Consider the following 17,260-nt stretch of genomic DNA (forward strand, 5'->3'; position numbering starts at 1 on the left):
AAAAGATTAAGAAAAATGGAAGATTCCAATACTGTCTACGTGAAAAGTTGCATTTAAAAAAATATATATACTCATGCTCCAATAACTGGTTCATGACAATGGATAATTGTCATGCTTTGGACCTGCCTTATACAGTACCACAAAGTGTCGAACTACTCAAAATGATGAAAATGTGTGTTATGCTATTTGTTAATTTAAAAGCACACTGTTTTGTTGTATGCTGTTTAGAGGGGAGAATTAACGTGTGTGTTCTACGTATGTCTCACTCACACAAGATATGCTGGAAACACATTAAGTGTATTTGCCTCTTACCAAAAATTGGACTATAATCTTTAGTTGGTTATAATTTGTTCGTGCACTGTACTGTTACAAAAAACTTGTGTGGCTTAGAAAATATTCATTTGTGTTTTTGTTTCCTTTTTCAGCAAGCCACTACTGTTCTCTAATACTGACTATTTTTCGACTATATTATTGTTGTCTATTAGATTGTGGGGGCTATTTTTGTTCATAGGAATAAAGCTGTCATTAGAGATTCACATTCAGAGTGAGGGATACAAGACGAGACATCCTGACCTTTGCTAACATCACGAGTCAAATATATCTAATATTTTTTTCTTTGATATATGCTGTACATTTTTATGTTCAGTCGGGAATAAAGCCCACGTAAAAATATATCTACATATTTTGTGCTTGGTCCAGTCCTAACACGAACCTGGCACAAGAACGCCAGTATTGTATGTATATATATATATATATATATATAATTAGTATACAGTTTAAGTCTAAAAATAAATAAATATTTTTAGTCTATACCATACAGTACATTTTGAAGGACATGAGACTGGATAAGATGTTGAGAGATAAGTGAATTCAAATTCTCCTGAGAAAAGATGTGGCTTAGGGTACTCTCTGCCTCTCCAGCACACTCACATAGTGCTGTTAAGGCACTTTCTTTATTGTGCTTTTCAAATAGCTTCAGGCAATACAATGCCACATCTCAGACTGCTGAGGTGTTCTCTCTATAGGATACCAGAGCTGTCGATTTTTTAAATGCTTATTTCTTTATATTGATGTGTTCATTCTTGGCCATAACAATCAATACAAAAGTTAATGTTGCAGAAAGTTGCTTGATGTTTACATGTGGCAGTCCAATCAACGGGGAGAAAAAAAGCAAAAAATAGAGTAACTATATTTTCACTTATGGTGTCAACGTTTCATCTCCAAGCGGCTAAATTCTTTGTCTTTTGCTGCCAAGTCATTGATAAAAAAAAAACTGGTGGGGGTGGTATTATGTAAATTACCACAATTACATCACAGTGGGGCATAATTCAGATTGCTCACAGACCCATTCTCACTAGCTCATAAAATAAGATGTACTCGGTCATTTAATTTCATACTTGATGTGTGGGGAAGGACTTCAGTGCCTAATTGCATAAAGGCAATTGTACAGAAAACAATCACACATATTACTTTCTTCTTCTTTTTCTTCTTCTTATTTAACATTGTTGTGGTTAGTGGTAGGGATGTCCCGATTATACTTTTTTGGACCAGAGTCCAAGTCACCTCATTTTGAGATCGGCTGATCCGATACCTCATTTTACTAAGGAGGGGGGGGGGGATTTTTTTTTTTATTTTTTTATTTTTTTTGTTAAACTACCTTAACACCTTTTATATGGTGAGTGCACAGTGGTTAAATAAGTAAACCATTTAAACCCTCTTTTTTGGCACTTCTATGAGTTACACAAAGGGCTATTACTAGGGTTGCCAACTCCCTGAAAAATAAATAAGGGACACCTCATCGACAAGTAAGGCTAACCTGATTGCTTCAAACTCACTGGCGTGATTTTTTAAAGCATTTTTTCTTTTGTAAGGTGAAACATTTTTTTCATATTTTTGAATGATATGAACACATGTAAAAGTCGTTATCCAGAAATTTACTTTAATACAAACTAACAAAATTAACTTACGAAAATAAATATCTCTCAAACAGAAACCTTTCCTACTTAACTTAAGGGGATACTTGACTAATTGAGCTATTTTCAGCAGTAAATAGTTCATATTTTATCCAGAATGAATTTGATAACTTCATTATTTTTCATGTACAAATATTTCCACTTGCTGTCGACTGAAGATGACATCACCTGTGCTGAGGAAGTAGGTAACGACTAATCATGGCTCACCTGTTTTCTGGGTTTGGTCAGCAAACTGAGCCATGATTGGCTTTATTTTTGAGAACTTACTGTAGCCGTCTTAAAGCATGCTAATTAACACAAATTGTGCTACTTAACACAAATTGATGGGCTAACTGTCAGGTTTAGGCAGCCTGGAATATTTAATAGACAACAATCAGAAAGGAAGACAAGAGAGTTATATTATTTTGCTCGACGAGGAGAGCAGACAGAGACCTCACTATTTCCATTCCACTCTGAACCAGACTCTGCAAGTCGCACCGTCTCCGCTTTCCACATTAAAGATGATAAACACTTATTATCCTCTACTTCCAAACACCTCGGCGCCATTTCCTTGTTTAGCCGCGCCGCTCAATGACATTGTACAGTGTCGCTGTAGCAAAGTGACGCCATGTGGAAAAACGAAGTCTCACTTTGTGCTACCGCGCAACTCCAGATTTAATATATATATATATATAAAAAAAAAGTTATTAAAAAAAAGAACCTCATATATTTATCCCAGTCCTAATCGGGAGACAATGTCAGATTCCGATCGATCACGTGATCGGATCGGGTCATCCCTAAAGAGTAGTAACTACTAAACCGTCCATGACCTAAACCCTTACAAACAACTGGCCCAGAAAAGGCACTTAGTCAATGGGTACAGGGACACATGTCCACTTAAACAAAAATAGTATCTAAAAGCCCAAAATTCTAAAAGACGAATGCCTCCACTTAGAGGAGATGATCCAATTTCATCTCTTTGTTAATATTTGATTTGTTTTGGAGAAGTTCCTTTCTGATGCATCCAAACTCTTCTATGTTTGTCCCTCACTCTGTTGAAATGCTGACATTTACACTTCCCCCCCCGTCTCTCCTCTACTTGTATCCTGATCTTTGTGTATGTGAAATGCATAGTCAGTGCATGGAGAGCCCACCGTGGGACAGCAGAGGGGTCAGTGCAGTGAAAAAAAAAAATCATTCTATTAGAAATAGTCAAAGCAAAAATAGATAAATAAAAAATAAATAAAAATTAAAAGGCTCTCAGCAGCCAACGAGCTTGCTCACTTCAAAGAGCCGCATCTTTGTGTCAGCTTGTTTGCAAATGAAGGTTCGTGTTGTCGACATAAGCCATGCCGCACTGAACTTTCATCTGGAAGTTGGTCCAATATAGACTATTGGAAATGTGAGTGTTTGTCATATTTTCTTCTTTCTGAGCTTAACTCAGAGAAACTGTCTTTAGTTGGTTTACAATAGAGGCAGAGCGATATATTACACACAGTCTTGACAAATTTAGCATTTATAATGCCTTCAATATTAAACCGTCCTTCTTTCCACAATCCAGCTAACTCCCCAACCACAATTTGCTCTGCAGAACTGAAAAGTAACATTCATCATTTATTAAATCATATCAATATTCGGTTTTGAAGAATGGTGAGTCGTGAGGGTTGAATGTCACACAGATGAAAATGTTCATATCAAGCATGTTTTGTATCTAGAGTATAAAAAGAGCATGGAGAATGCATGTGCAACTTTGCCGAAGGAAATTTGGTGACTCATCGTCCATTGTCTTCATGCCCCTGTGTAAGTGTAGTTAATTTTGGATTATTTCAGGTGACATTTCAATTCATCTAATCAATCAAAGTTAATCATTACTCCTTGTTTGTTCCTCAATAGAGCATTTTATTTTCTGCACAAATTGTCAACAATCCAGTGCCATACTTGTCAAACTTTTTGTTTCTAACTGCATCTTTTTGACTTGCAAGAGAAAAATAGTGGAAAGTCATTTTTGTTTCTTGGTTGATGGCTATGTCTAAATTAAAGTCATTTTACATTCATTAGTTAACACAAATCTCACTAAGAGCAGTCCCCCTCGCTATTTTTACTATACAATATGACCTGTATTTATGGATGTGAGTAAAAACGGTATACAGACGCTCCCCTACTTACGAACATTCGAGTTACGAACAACGGTACATACGAACATTTCTGCGCGTACAGTATGTCGAAAAATGTTCGGAAAGAGATGCTGTAAGTTAGATTTTGTATTGCGCGTAGTGCTTCTTTCCGCCGCTAATACCGACGATTGGCGCTGTGAGAGCTCATTGGAGGCTGAGCAACGTGGCGAGGAGGAGGAGGAAGAAAACGCCGGTCCCCATGAAGCAGGAAATAACTTTTGAAGCCGATTCCAGCGACGACGAAGAATCTCTCATGATATAAAATCCTCCTCTTCCTCCTCCTCCATCATCTCCTTAAGCATCGAGTACATCTTCCAAAAGTAAGTTAAACTTCATTTTATTTATCTTATTACGTACATGTACATACTGTGTGTCTCTCGCTCTCTCTCTCTAACATACGTAGTACAGTACAGTACTGTACGTATTCTCTCCATTTTATTAAAAGTATTTTTCAGTACAAACCAATGAAGGTTACTTGTACAAGCCTTAAACATACTTATATAAACCTTCAATATACTTATATAGGCTTTAAACATAAATTATAATACAAAATATAGCACTGAAGCAACTTACGAACAAATTCACCTTACGAACGATCGTCCGGAACGTAACTCGTTCGTAAGGTGGGGAGCGTCTGTACAGTTTTCCCTCGCTACTTCACAGTTCACTTATTGCGGATTCACTCTATCGCGGATTTTTATTTGAGTCCATAATTCATACAATGTGGAGTTTACCTTGTGTTGTACCTTAATATTTTAAGTGTTTTTCAGAGATTATTACACCCCCCTAGATTTATTGTATTTCTTTTTCATAGCTATTTTTCTTATTACATTTACTAACTTAACACGTGTTTAGAAGAGTGGGAACTGTGTGGTGGGTTCGTTATGGCTCCCGTAGATGCGTTTATTTATTTATTTTACTACCTCCACTTCGCGAAAATTCACGGGCGGGGGCGTGGAACGTATCACCTGTGAAAAGTGAGAGTACACTGTACAGTATATTCTTTGTACTGTTTTCTAAACCCAGCAAATTTCTGAAACGGACAGCATGGCTGTGACGTTATGGTTAGCAGGAAATGATGAACTTTGTAACCAGTACTCCTACACTAACCTGGCAATAGCCAGATTGATTTGTTATCCACAATATCAATATGGGACTGTTCCACCGTGATTTGCTTGGGAAAGGTGGGACATTCTGTACAATACTTCGATCTGATTGGATGATGCGGCATCTTGTTCACGTTTGTTTTGACCAATCACGGCAACGAATGAAGACGTCGTCTTCGGTCTCGTCTTAGGAAAAAAAAAACGAACATCTTGACCAGATCAAAATTGATGAAGCGTCGCTGTTTAACATTCACCAAGGAAATGGTGAGTGATTCTACAAGAACTGAATTAATTGCAGCGTCCATTTGTCCATAATAGATTAGTTTGTGTCGGTGGACTCGGCGCTTCCTGGTTTCGTCACAGCTGCATATGCTGCTCTGTGATTGGTCCGAACCACTACAGATCGGTGGAAATCAACGGCGCAGTACAATATGTATTCTCGTGAGTTTGTGAACTCACAAACACCCAGAGAATTCATCTTGCAGAGCAAGGTTACTCCTACACAGCCTTGCAAAAGGAAAAAAGAAAAGCAAGTGGCTGGAACAGCGTGAAAGTTTTTAAATAGCTAGCAGAAGGTCAGAGTTAATTCCAATGTCAGGTTGTCAGTTTGCCCACAACCTGACACCGTACAGATACTGCGCCAGTCTTCAGAAAGACACGAGACATGATATGGAAATGATGAATGTGACATCAGGGAAGAGGAAGAGTGACGGAAGATGCTCAAAGAAAAAGTTGGGAGGACAGGAAAGGAAAAATTGGGTAGGAAAGAAAATAAGAAGAGTTCGGATAAAGAGAAGGATGGACTGTCATTGCAGTAATTCCTTAAGTGTCGGCCCTCCATCTGTTCTCTTTTCACCCAATTACCGAGCTATAATTCTCTCTTCTTCACCCCAAAGTATGCTGCATTATTCATGCTTGGGTGTAACCTCATCAGTCAACTCACCCAGCTGACAACAACTCTGCCAGTCGGCTCCCTTGACACACTAGAACATGATTCACGCCCGCATTAACATTAAAAGAATTTGCAGTGGTTCACATTCTGAGATTTGCGCGGGGTTTCTCACTCAAGTCTGATGTGTTTGGAATTGTCGTTTAAACGATTACACAGAAGGAAGGCGTGCATCTTTAGAAACCTTAACTCTTTGACTGCCAAGCGTTTTCAGAAAAGGGATGCCGTGGGTGCCAGCCGATTTAAGCATTTTGACTGATCTTTCAAGGTCCACAGAAAATTATGTGTTTGGACTATGGAAACACACATACTACCAAATGAAAGATTGGACTCTCATCTTTCATCAGAAAAAAAAGTTTGTTTCTACCTTCTTCCATTTTTCAGTAATCAACAATAGAAAATGGTTAGTTTCACCTCTGTTTTGAAAAAAAACGTCTTTTAACGTCTTTGGCACTCCTCCATAGGATGTTACTAAACGTTATTTAACGTTTTTGGCAGTCAAAGAGTTAAGTGCTGCAGCACTGGCTGCTCCAACGCAAACAGCATCTGACTGGTGTTTATGTGGGAAGGAGAGCAAAATGATTTGATTCCTTCCTTCCATACGTTTTCTATAACAGCACACTGGCCAGAGTCAAAGCAATCTGAAGACTATCACAGCTGATGTAGGGTGAAGGGTGGTTACATCCTTGACATTAACCAATAAATCATAAACAGAGGTAGACAACTATTCTCACTCACATAGTATTTCTCAATCAAAGTGGCAGACAGCTTGCCATTCATACAACAGAATAAGTCATGTCTTACTGTGAGCATATCAGCTTTGTTTTTAATTAAATTAAATCTGGTTCGCCAGATTAAGCCATTCAACTCCCCATTGACTCTGTTCCTCATTTCTTTCGGCAGTCTGTTTTCTGGCGTATTCCTCCAACAACTAAAACAACCCCTGCTTAAGAAACCTTCATGGGCTTGATCAAAGTGTGTTGTCAAATTTTAGACCCGTTTTTAAATTGTCTTTCATTTAAAAAAAAAAAAAGACATGTTGGGGAAAAAGTGATACACACACAGTTGAATTCCTTCTTATACTAACATTACATCATGGAGGTTTTCCAATCGGGTTTTAAGTTTAAGAGTCCGCTCTGTTACACATTTTTACTGACATCCTCTTGGCAAATGACACTGGAGATTATGTATGGATCTGACAACAACATTCGACACGGTGGACCACAGTGTTCATTTGGCTCGTTTGCAGCACCAGTTGGGCATTAGTGGTAGCAGCACTCTGGAGTGGTTTAGATTTGGTTGATGGAATTTTTATTTTTTTTTTGCCTTGCTGTGAGTCCTGCTCTGCACCTCTGTTTTAAGGTGTTCCACAGGGTTCTATTTTGGGACCCCTGCTGTTTTCATTGTATTTTCTTCTTTTGGCTTTCATTTGACTTGCCTTTCTGAGCAGCTCCACCCTTACGAACATGTAGGGTGCTGTAGTTAAGTGGGCCAGACACTAATGGAGGTACCATGGACTAAGCAGAGGCTCAGAGGCGGTCGAGCCTTTTCTGTTGCTGGTCCCTCCCTTTGGATCAACCTTCCGTTAAAATATTAGACAAAGCCCCTTTCTATCCACTTTTAAAACTTGTCTTAAAGCAAATTGTTATTCTATGGCTTTTGTCGCAGCATTGTTTTAGTGTTTTATGGGGTCTGTTGTATTTTGTGTTATTAATTTATTGATATTTATTTATTTACTTCAAAACTTGCTACTTATATTTATTAATTTATTGATTTTTGTGGTAATAATTTTAGTTTGACCTGTTTTTATTGCATAAATTATTTTTCTAAATTTTACTCCAGATTTTACACACAAGTCAATTTGTGTGTAAATGAATACAAGATCATCATTACTCCAGTATTCATTATTTTTGTGACATTTTTAATTGTTGGTGCCGTGACATTTTCTTAAAGTAAAATGTATGTCCTGGTACAATAAAGGTTAGAAAACACTGTTTGACATGTTGTTTTTTTGACTGTGGGAGGAACACACACAAGCACAGGGACAAGCCACGTTCAAGTACAGATCCAACCTGGAAGCCTGATTTCACACAGCACAAGCAGGGCTAACAATTGCGCCATTGTGGCTGCTGACAAAGTCAAATTAATATTAAGCAGTTCAATACATTTTCATAATTTAAAATTGTAACAGAAATTTGGCCTCACAAAGCACATTTGCACCCATTTTCCAACCTTTGAGACTTTTTCCATCACTGCATCAGCAGAAAGTACATTAACAGATGGCTACAATCATTTTCGGAAATCTATTGTTGCTGTTTCTGTGCCTGTCTCTTTTCAAGTTTTTGGCACAGGATAAGGTAAGCATATTGCTTTGTTGTCAGTGTTTTAGCATTAGTATTCAAAGTCTACAGATGGTGGGAATGTCTTCATCTTCTTTATTTGTTTTGACTGGCGGCAACATTTGAACCACATGCTACAGTCACCTACAGCGCTTAAACAACACTTAAAAGCATATAAAAACACTACCTATAGCAGACTAACTTTTTTTTTTTTAAACTAGGAGCACATAGCTCTGAACTTAAATTCACATTTCCTCTTATATTGTAATACTGACAAAATGCAACCATTCATCCCAAAAAAACGATTTACTGCCTTTTTTTACCATGAGTCCATGACCATTTCCTCACAAAACAATTTGGATTCAATATCAGGATTTCTCTCCTGTGTCACAGTGTTAATGATGGCCATCTTTGCCATTGTTTATTGCTTACAAGGGTTACTTTTTCACATTATTTCACATTCGCTAATCACAGCAGGTCTAGGTGATAGAGCCTTAAATTAAAGCCACTGATAATTTCCCCTCAAAAATCTAATTCCCGATTTCAATAAATTTTTCTCCTTTAAAAGACAAAGATAAATCAAATGACAGTGACAATGACATTGTAGAATTATTTATTGTTGTGGTTATATCAATATATTTCACAGGGAGGTTTATTACAATATATATCCCATGGCATGTGTTTAAATTTTGGATCACTGCAACAGAAACTATCCCAACAATGACCACATATTAACTATCAATGAATGTATTTATTGAATCCACGGTTACTTGGTTTCCTTTTCTTTTTTTTCTTTTTTTACTTCACCTCTGCTTCTCTGCACTTGCATCCTCAACAACGCCTTAAATCTGACACACAATTATTCACTGAACCCTTCTTTATTGAAAAACATTAGATTTTTTTCCAAATCCAAGACCTAAGTACAGGGTTTACCGGTGAAAAAATGAAAAGGGAGAGTAACCTTTTCATTGAATCTGTTTCTCTTCACCTTGAGTTCAGAAAGTGTTGTGTTCTTGTATTTCCCATCTCCGTGCTAGTGTTCATTTAGTTTTGCCAGGTAGCTAGTTGTGCTGGACTCAAAATGCTCAACTTAGCGTTACAAATCATGCAGTTAGGAAGCTGACTCCCATCACTCAACTCTATAAAGCACTTTAAAACAGCCACTGCAGTTTTCTTAAAATAGAACCCAGGGGCAGCAGATACAAGGAAAACAGCAGAGGCCCCGGAATTAAACCCTGTGGAACACCATATGCTCCGTTTTATACATGAATTCATATTGCACATATTTGTCTAAACACTATCTTTTTTTTTGCTTGACATAATTAGTATAAAGGGATGACAATAATAAAAAGAAATACACAATGTACCATCACAACAGCCATAAGTCGACTACTGAGCACACCAAATTCCCTGCAGCACAGATAGGTCAAGCAATGTAGTGTGATCACCTGCAGCCAATGATGGCCAATCGGTCAACCCGTGATATAAATCAAAATACAGTTCAATAAGTCAGGAATTGCATCTTCCATAGGCAGTGGCATGTATTTTCTCTTTGCTCTGTTTGAGCTACAATGGAACTTCTTACCGCCTCAGCAAGCAACAGTAGCAACAAGTATAATGTGTGTTGTACGCCCATGCACAGTATGCTTATAATGTAACGTTTTACATAATTCCCCCTGAACTACACATTAACGTGCTGAATAATAAATTAAAAAGTAAATAGATATATTCTTTTTGGACATTTAAGTCATGTGGGAGCAATTATCCCGCCCCGGGAAAAAAAAAAAGAGTAATGGTAACTAGGCTACACAACTGTATTTGATAATTGTATTCTACATGCTATATGTAAAGAGTACATGAATAATTTACATTGTAGAATTATTTATTATTGTGTTTATGTCAATTTATTTCACAGGGAGGCTTATTACAATATATATCCCCATGAAATGTGTTTGAATTTTGGATCACTGCAACAAAAACTATCCCAACAATGATCACATATTAACTATCAATGAATATATTTATTGAATCCAACGGTTACTTGGTTTCCTTTCCCATTTTTACTTCTACTTTGCCACAACGAAAACTGTGTCCGCTTTCCTTTCTCCTCCATTGATTGATTCTACTCATCCTGCTCACGTTATTGTATCCCGAAAACCTCCCTCACCGTGATCTATTTCACCATAATCCTCGGGACCAAAGGCTAGGTTGAAGTGCATGAAGTGGAGGCGCTGGCAGACAATGGAGAGTTGGGATGAAAGAGGAGAAGATGATAAAAAGGAAGTGAGAAGGAAGAAGATGTGAAGGAGGAGGACACTTAACAATTTCCGGAACGGATTCAGGAAAAATAAAAAAAAGATAAGCTTAACAAGATGACAGGATGTCGTGTACTGTATGTGTAGTGTGTGTGTGTGTGCGCACATCTTGAAGGCCAGAAAAAAAAGGAAAATACAGTACTAATGAGAATGTCTCATTAAAGGAAGCGTTTATACAAGACAGGAGAGTTAATGAATTCTTGCACATACACACCCATATGAGGGACTTTTACTTAAATCCACATTCTTCAGAGCCAATTAAAATTGTTTTCCAGAGCAACCTCTGACATAAATAGTGTCATAAAAGTAAGGGGATGAACGGCTGAAATAGTTTGATGCTCTTGCTCTATCTTTGTAGACAATGTATTTGTTCACAAGTTTGATGTCTTTGAAAGGTATCAAAGTCCTGCCATTAAGTGGATCTTCAAAATGTTTCTCTGACATAAATTCACTCTCAAACTATTTTCTTCATTCATACTTTTAAGCAGTTTTCATTGCAACTGCAGTCGTTTTGGGGCTGGGTGCTCTCAGTGATTCATATAGTGTACATTAAAATGGCTACAGTATAATGCTTGAAACACTAAGTGGCAATCTGTCACTCCAAAGAGGAAATGTCTTAAAGCAGACGTCCTCCTGAAAGTAGTGCCTATAAATCATGTTTTATCAGCTGTGTTGAACAAGAAATGTTGCTCTTTCCTCTCCAACAGCTACGTGACAGCGCAGAACAACATTTATTGACTTGTAAAAGCCATTTGTCACATTTATTTACTTAAAAAAACACATTGTTGTTTAACTTCTTTTGCCTCTTTGTTAGATGTGGTAACTTCTACCACTCTTTTGGGTCTTCATAGGAAAAAAGTCAGAAGAAGGAATACCACCGCACAAGATGACCCAGGTTACTGAGGTCATGGGCTGAAACAATAAGTGGATTCTATGTCAGGATATTTTGTTTTCAGTCATCCATTTTCGGTTCCTTGGCCTGTACTACACTCACTTCGACCAGCATAACCAAGGCTCGAAATAACTATGAAAATACTGAGTTTTTTAATTATTTTTTTTTAAAATCAGTTTTGCTTATCATTTGAGGACCAATTTAGATTTTTTTGTAGCAATTTCTTGCAGGTTAATCCCAGGGACCTGAAGCAAAAAAAATAAAAAATCTTATTATGAAAAAATTTAATGTGACACTATAACGGGGTGATTGAATGTAGGGCTGCAGCTATTAATTATTAAATATTCTAGCGAATAATCATTTATTTGGACAATCAATATTTTTATTCAATGCATTTCACATAGCCGCCACCCCACCCCCCCCCCCCCACTGGCGGGGACGGCCCAGGACACGCTGGAGAGACTACGTCTCTCAGCTGGCCTGGGAACGTCTTGGGATCCCGTCGGAGGAGCTGGCTGAAGTGGCTGGGGAGAGGGAATCCTGGGCTTCCCTGCTAAAGCTGCTGCTCCCGCAACCCGACCACCGATAAGCGGTAGATGATGGATGGATGGCATTTCACATAATAACAAAAACAATTGGTTTCCTTTTTTAAACTATATAAAATCAACACTTTATTTCTTAAAGTCCCATTCTGCATAGCAGATATCAGCGAGACAGTTTCAAACAAACGAATTTAAACTTAAACTTAGCATTTCCTGTATCAAAAACAAAAGGGTTTGGACGTGTTCAAACTAAAATCAAGACACATTGAGAGGAAATGTTAGAAATGGTAAACTATTAAATGTTGATTGGAATTCTTATCAATATCTGTAAAATTGTTTCACTTGTAAGAAAATAATCCTCTAGAAGGAGCTTATTGACTTTATTTAGCTCAGGAAATTGGACAAGTTATCAAATTCAAACTTTTTATTTGACCAGAAACATAAATATTGATAATCTTTGCTGGCATATGCTAGTAGGTTAATGTCAGATCATTGTGACTGATTTCTAAAGCAGGACAAAGTGGCCTATATTACATTAAATCACCGTTTGTCAACATTTTTTAAAACATTTTTTTATACATCATTAGAATTGTGCATATTATCAATTAATATATTACGTATAACACTAATTACTTTATGATTATCTTGTCTGCAAGTTCCTCAGGCAACAATGCCACATAGGCTGAATGTTACCTTGACATAAAAAATTATTAATAGTGCATAAAGATATTGGAAATATTCCATTTGCATGTTGCTTGTTCACCTGGAAGCACAAATGAGGTTGTGGTAAATGCTGTCTACAGAGACAATGGCAGTCTGGGTAATCATAATGAATATTAAACTTTTTACCCAACGACTACACAGTCAGTCATACAGTACTACTCTAATTTGTGTACTCACTAATTGAACATGCTGAACTTTGCTAGCCACTGAAAAATGTATGTATCACCGACAAGTCTGTATTGAAAATGACATGCATTCATCGCACAAATGCATGCACACTAAATTTGACCTCTGCTTTTAACCCTTCACAGTGGCAAACCACCTTTAGACAAGAATTAACTGTATAACTGAATTCTGTCCAAGTTCACTCTTTTTTTCCCCCCTCATGTATCCATATTTACTCTCGTAATCAAAACTCACTGGACTCTTAAGAAGCAAAGTCACAGCCTGCAGACTTTGCGCAAACTAATAACACGCTCCATCTTCACCCCACACCACCATCTCCTCACATCTGCCTCATTTTGGAGATTTTATTCAGTGCTTCATGGATTATGTCACGATAACAAAATTACACGAAAACAAGCACCTCTCCTCTGAGATGCTGTTATTCACAGTTGTGGATTTGCTCACCAATGAAAAAAATATATATTTTAAGGATGATTCCGCCAACATCACTAAGAAGAACATTTATGTGACTGTCAGCTACACAATACTTACATTGCATATTGCGACAAAATGTGTTTCCTCAGAACTGGAATTTTTGGAGGTCACAGTTCTGTGCTGACTGATTGTTTCTATAGCAGCAAAAACACAATTCATGAATTTATTCTGATTGAAAAACGTCACCAGTCCTGCCTCTCAGCTTACTCAACTACCGATAAACTACAATATTATTGTATCTCATAAGCATAGGTAATCATTCTAAAGTTTAGCGCAAAGCACACTCTGACTGCCTGCATGCATGGATGTTTTGAAAAACATTATTTTGTTATTTTCCTTGACGGGCACTCTGATAGATGGCGGCATTTGCGCTATTTGTGCACGTTTGTGGGAGGAAACACGGGCAACTTGTTGCCATCCAATGGAAGCAGTCTCCCTCAATTCCTTTACATTCAACGGAGATAGAGAGGCGTGCAGTCTACATGGCATGTAGATGCAGGAGATCGGTGCATGCAAAGCGCATCTAAAAGAAACACCAGGAAGTTTGTCGCTAACAACAGCCTCTTGGAGATCACTTTCTACCCCCGATCCTGCGTCCATGTGGAAGAAATGCGCCCATCGCCCCCACCATGGTTGTGCCACGGTCAGGAGGTGCTATTAAAAATATTTTTTAAGAAAATAATAATAATTTGATCAATTAACTCTTTGACTGCCAAAAACGTTAAATAAAGTTTAGTGAAATCCTATGGAGGAGTGCCAAAGACGTTAAAAGACGTTTGTTTCAAAACAGAGGTGAAACTAACTATTTTCTATTGTTGATTACTGAAAAACGGAATAAGGTAGAAACAAACTTTTTTTTCTGATGAAAGATGAGAGTCCAATCTTTCATTTGGTAGTATGTGTGTTTCCATAGTCCAAACACATAATTTTCTATGGACCTTGAAAGATCAGTCAAAATGCTTAAAATCGGCTGGCACTGGCGACAACCCGTTTCTGAAAACGTCTGGCAGTCAAAGAGTTAATTGATGTCTTCAATAATCACATGGATGGTCCCCAAGGCCGTTGTGTCGCTGTGAATTGTCGAGGCTTGGCGTCTTGCTATCTATCTGCACTCTGGCACACTTATCTAGTCGAAACCAACATCCACCATCCGCATCCAGCAGGAAAAAAAGCTAGCACAGCTGTGCACTCAATATTTGCTGGCATCCAGTAAATTGTTCAATGAAGAATATGCAGTCTTCTGGTTGTTAATATTGGAAGTGCGAGCATTAAAGATAAAAGAACCAGACAAAGGTTCATACAGAACCTTTCATGTGCATGTACATTTTGTTTTTCTTAAGCCTGTGTGTGTTTGGATGCATGCGGTTGTGTAGGCTAAAGATGAAAGATGAAGGCGGCTGGTGGTTATAAAGACATAGAGACATGCAGAGCAGGTCCAAAACAATGGACACTGTCTCTCTCACACACAGCACAGGACAGACAACAGCTTTAACTGGATATGAGAGGCTGCTGTGGCCCAGCTTCTATATATAGCTCATAGGAAAAACTAGGATAACTGATTGCCATGCACATACACAGAACACAACACGATACTCACACACATGCACACAAATGCACGCACGCACATGCACATGAGACAAAATTGACGTCTTGATATTTTCCAGCAGTCCACAATGTGAATGCATGTCATTATTCCTGACCCACCTGCACAGCATGAGAAGCGCGTGGTAAATACAGTTTAGGTATGAAAAGGGATTTTGCATTTTGCAGCCTCCGCACCCTGCAGCGGCAGTGAGAAGAGCAAGTGTGACTGCGCTCCCTCTAAACTATGCACAGTGTTGTTGTTTTTTTTTTTTCATCTTAAGGCCATTAAAGGTGTGAAGCACAACGCCACATGGTTGAGAGCTTCTCTGTTCTCTGAGGAGGAGGAGGAGGTCATGTGGTTGTGTTGAGGGAGTCCCGAAAAAGACATGTTGTGACTTATCACTACAATGGCTTGCAATTCCTTGGCGTTGAGACCTTATTAGAGGATTTGAACAGTTAGTAAGGCGTTCAGTTCTTCATTTGTGCACTTATCATAACTATGGTGGTCATGTGACTGTTAAGGACAATTATTATACAGTGGAATTTCAAAATTTGAATCAAACTCAGAATCAGCTGTTAGGGTGTTTTCGCAGGGCTAAGCCACAGACAGAATGATAAAGAAGACAATAGAACTGAAATAATTTCTTAAACAAAACACACACACACACACACAAAACGGTTTAAGCATTTTGAAAGCATCAAACACTTGTATTACCTTTTTGGTGAAGTCCATGGCTTTGAGGATGGAAAGGTTGAGTGTCTCCAGTGAGGCCAGAACTCCCTCATAGTCCCCCATGTGTTTCGCAAAGTAGTCTGAATACACAAATATATGTGGACACAATTATTAATACACTTCCATTAAAGACAGCATTCCTGGACTGATGTAAGAAAAAAGCCTGATTCATTCATTTTAAGGACATAAAAAATATATATTACAGACGCTCCCCTACTTACGAACATTCGAGTTACGAACAACGGTACATACGAACATTTCTGCGCGTACAGTATGTCGAAAAATGTTTGGAAAGAAATGCTGTAAGTTAGATTTTGTATTGCGCGTAGTGCTTCTTTCCGCCGCTAATATCGACGATTGGCGCTGTGAGAGCTCATTGGAGGCTGAGCAACGTGGCGAGGAGGAGGAGGAAGAAAACGCCGGTCCCCATGAAGGAGGAAATAACTTTTGAAGCCGATTCCAGCGACGACGAAGAATCTCTCATGATATAAAATCCTCCTCTTCCTCCTCCTCCATCATCTCCTTAAGCATCGAGTACATCTTCCAAAAGTAAGTTAAACTTCATTTTATTTATCTTATTACGTACATGTACATACTGTGTGTGTCTCTCGCTCTCTCTCTCTAACATACGTAGTACAGTACAGTACTGTACTGTACGTATTCTCTCCATTTTATTAAAAGTTTTTTTCAGTACAAACCAATGCAGGTTACTTGTACAAGCCTTAAACATACTTATATAAACCTTCAATATACTTATATAGGCTTTAAACATAAATTATAATACAAAATATAGCACTGAAGCAACTTACGAACAAATTCACCTTACGAACGATCGTCCGGAACGTAACTCGTTCGTAAGGTGGGGAGCGTCTGTATTACGTTTGCCACTTTGGAGTGATTTTAGTGACCAAACCCTTCACAAAATGCCAACAATTGTAGTCCACGTGCCTACAAATATGTCAACATGTTGAAGCAGGAGAAGACCTTGAATACAAGTAAGCGTCACTGTCATGAAACATATAATTGTAATAACCAGCATTGATACTTGAGAACAAATCAAGATGACATCTGCTTGTTTAATACAACAATATCGTTGCACAAACCTTATTGTCTGTAAAAGAAAAGAAAAAACGAATGATTGTGTGAACGTTTTTATCTTTTGCACCGTTCTTGCTTTATACACACATGTAATGTAATGTGGTTTTCTTGAGGGGAGTTGTAGCGTTCCAACAAACAAAATGATGCTTTTTAGAACTTTACTGTCTACTGTAAACTGCACCTACAGCAACAC

At 38.0% G+C, this 17,260-nt stretch overlaps 1 protein-coding gene across 2 annotated transcripts in view; it reads right to left on the minus strand.

The window, feature by feature from the left end:
* necab2 (N-terminal EF-hand calcium binding protein 2) overlaps nucleotides 1–17,260 on the minus strand; it is a 127,395-nt gene that overhangs the window by 69,311 nt on the left and 40,824 nt on the right. For both annotated transcript variants that reach the window (XM_077567089.1, XM_077567088.1), the window contains exon 5: nucleotides 15,952–16,049. In XM_077567089.1, the coding sequence (XP_077423215.1) occupies nucleotides 15,952–16,049 (98 nt within the window). The remainder of the gene's footprint in view (nucleotides 1–15,951; nucleotides 16,050–17,260) is intronic.

The sequence above is a fragment of the Vanacampus margaritifer genome, chromosome 6, assembly GCF_051991255.1.
Source record: "Vanacampus margaritifer isolate UIUO_Vmar chromosome 6, RoL_Vmar_1.0, whole genome shotgun sequence".
Taxonomy (NCBI): domain Eukaryota; kingdom Metazoa; phylum Chordata; class Actinopteri; order Syngnathiformes; family Syngnathidae; genus Vanacampus; species Vanacampus margaritifer.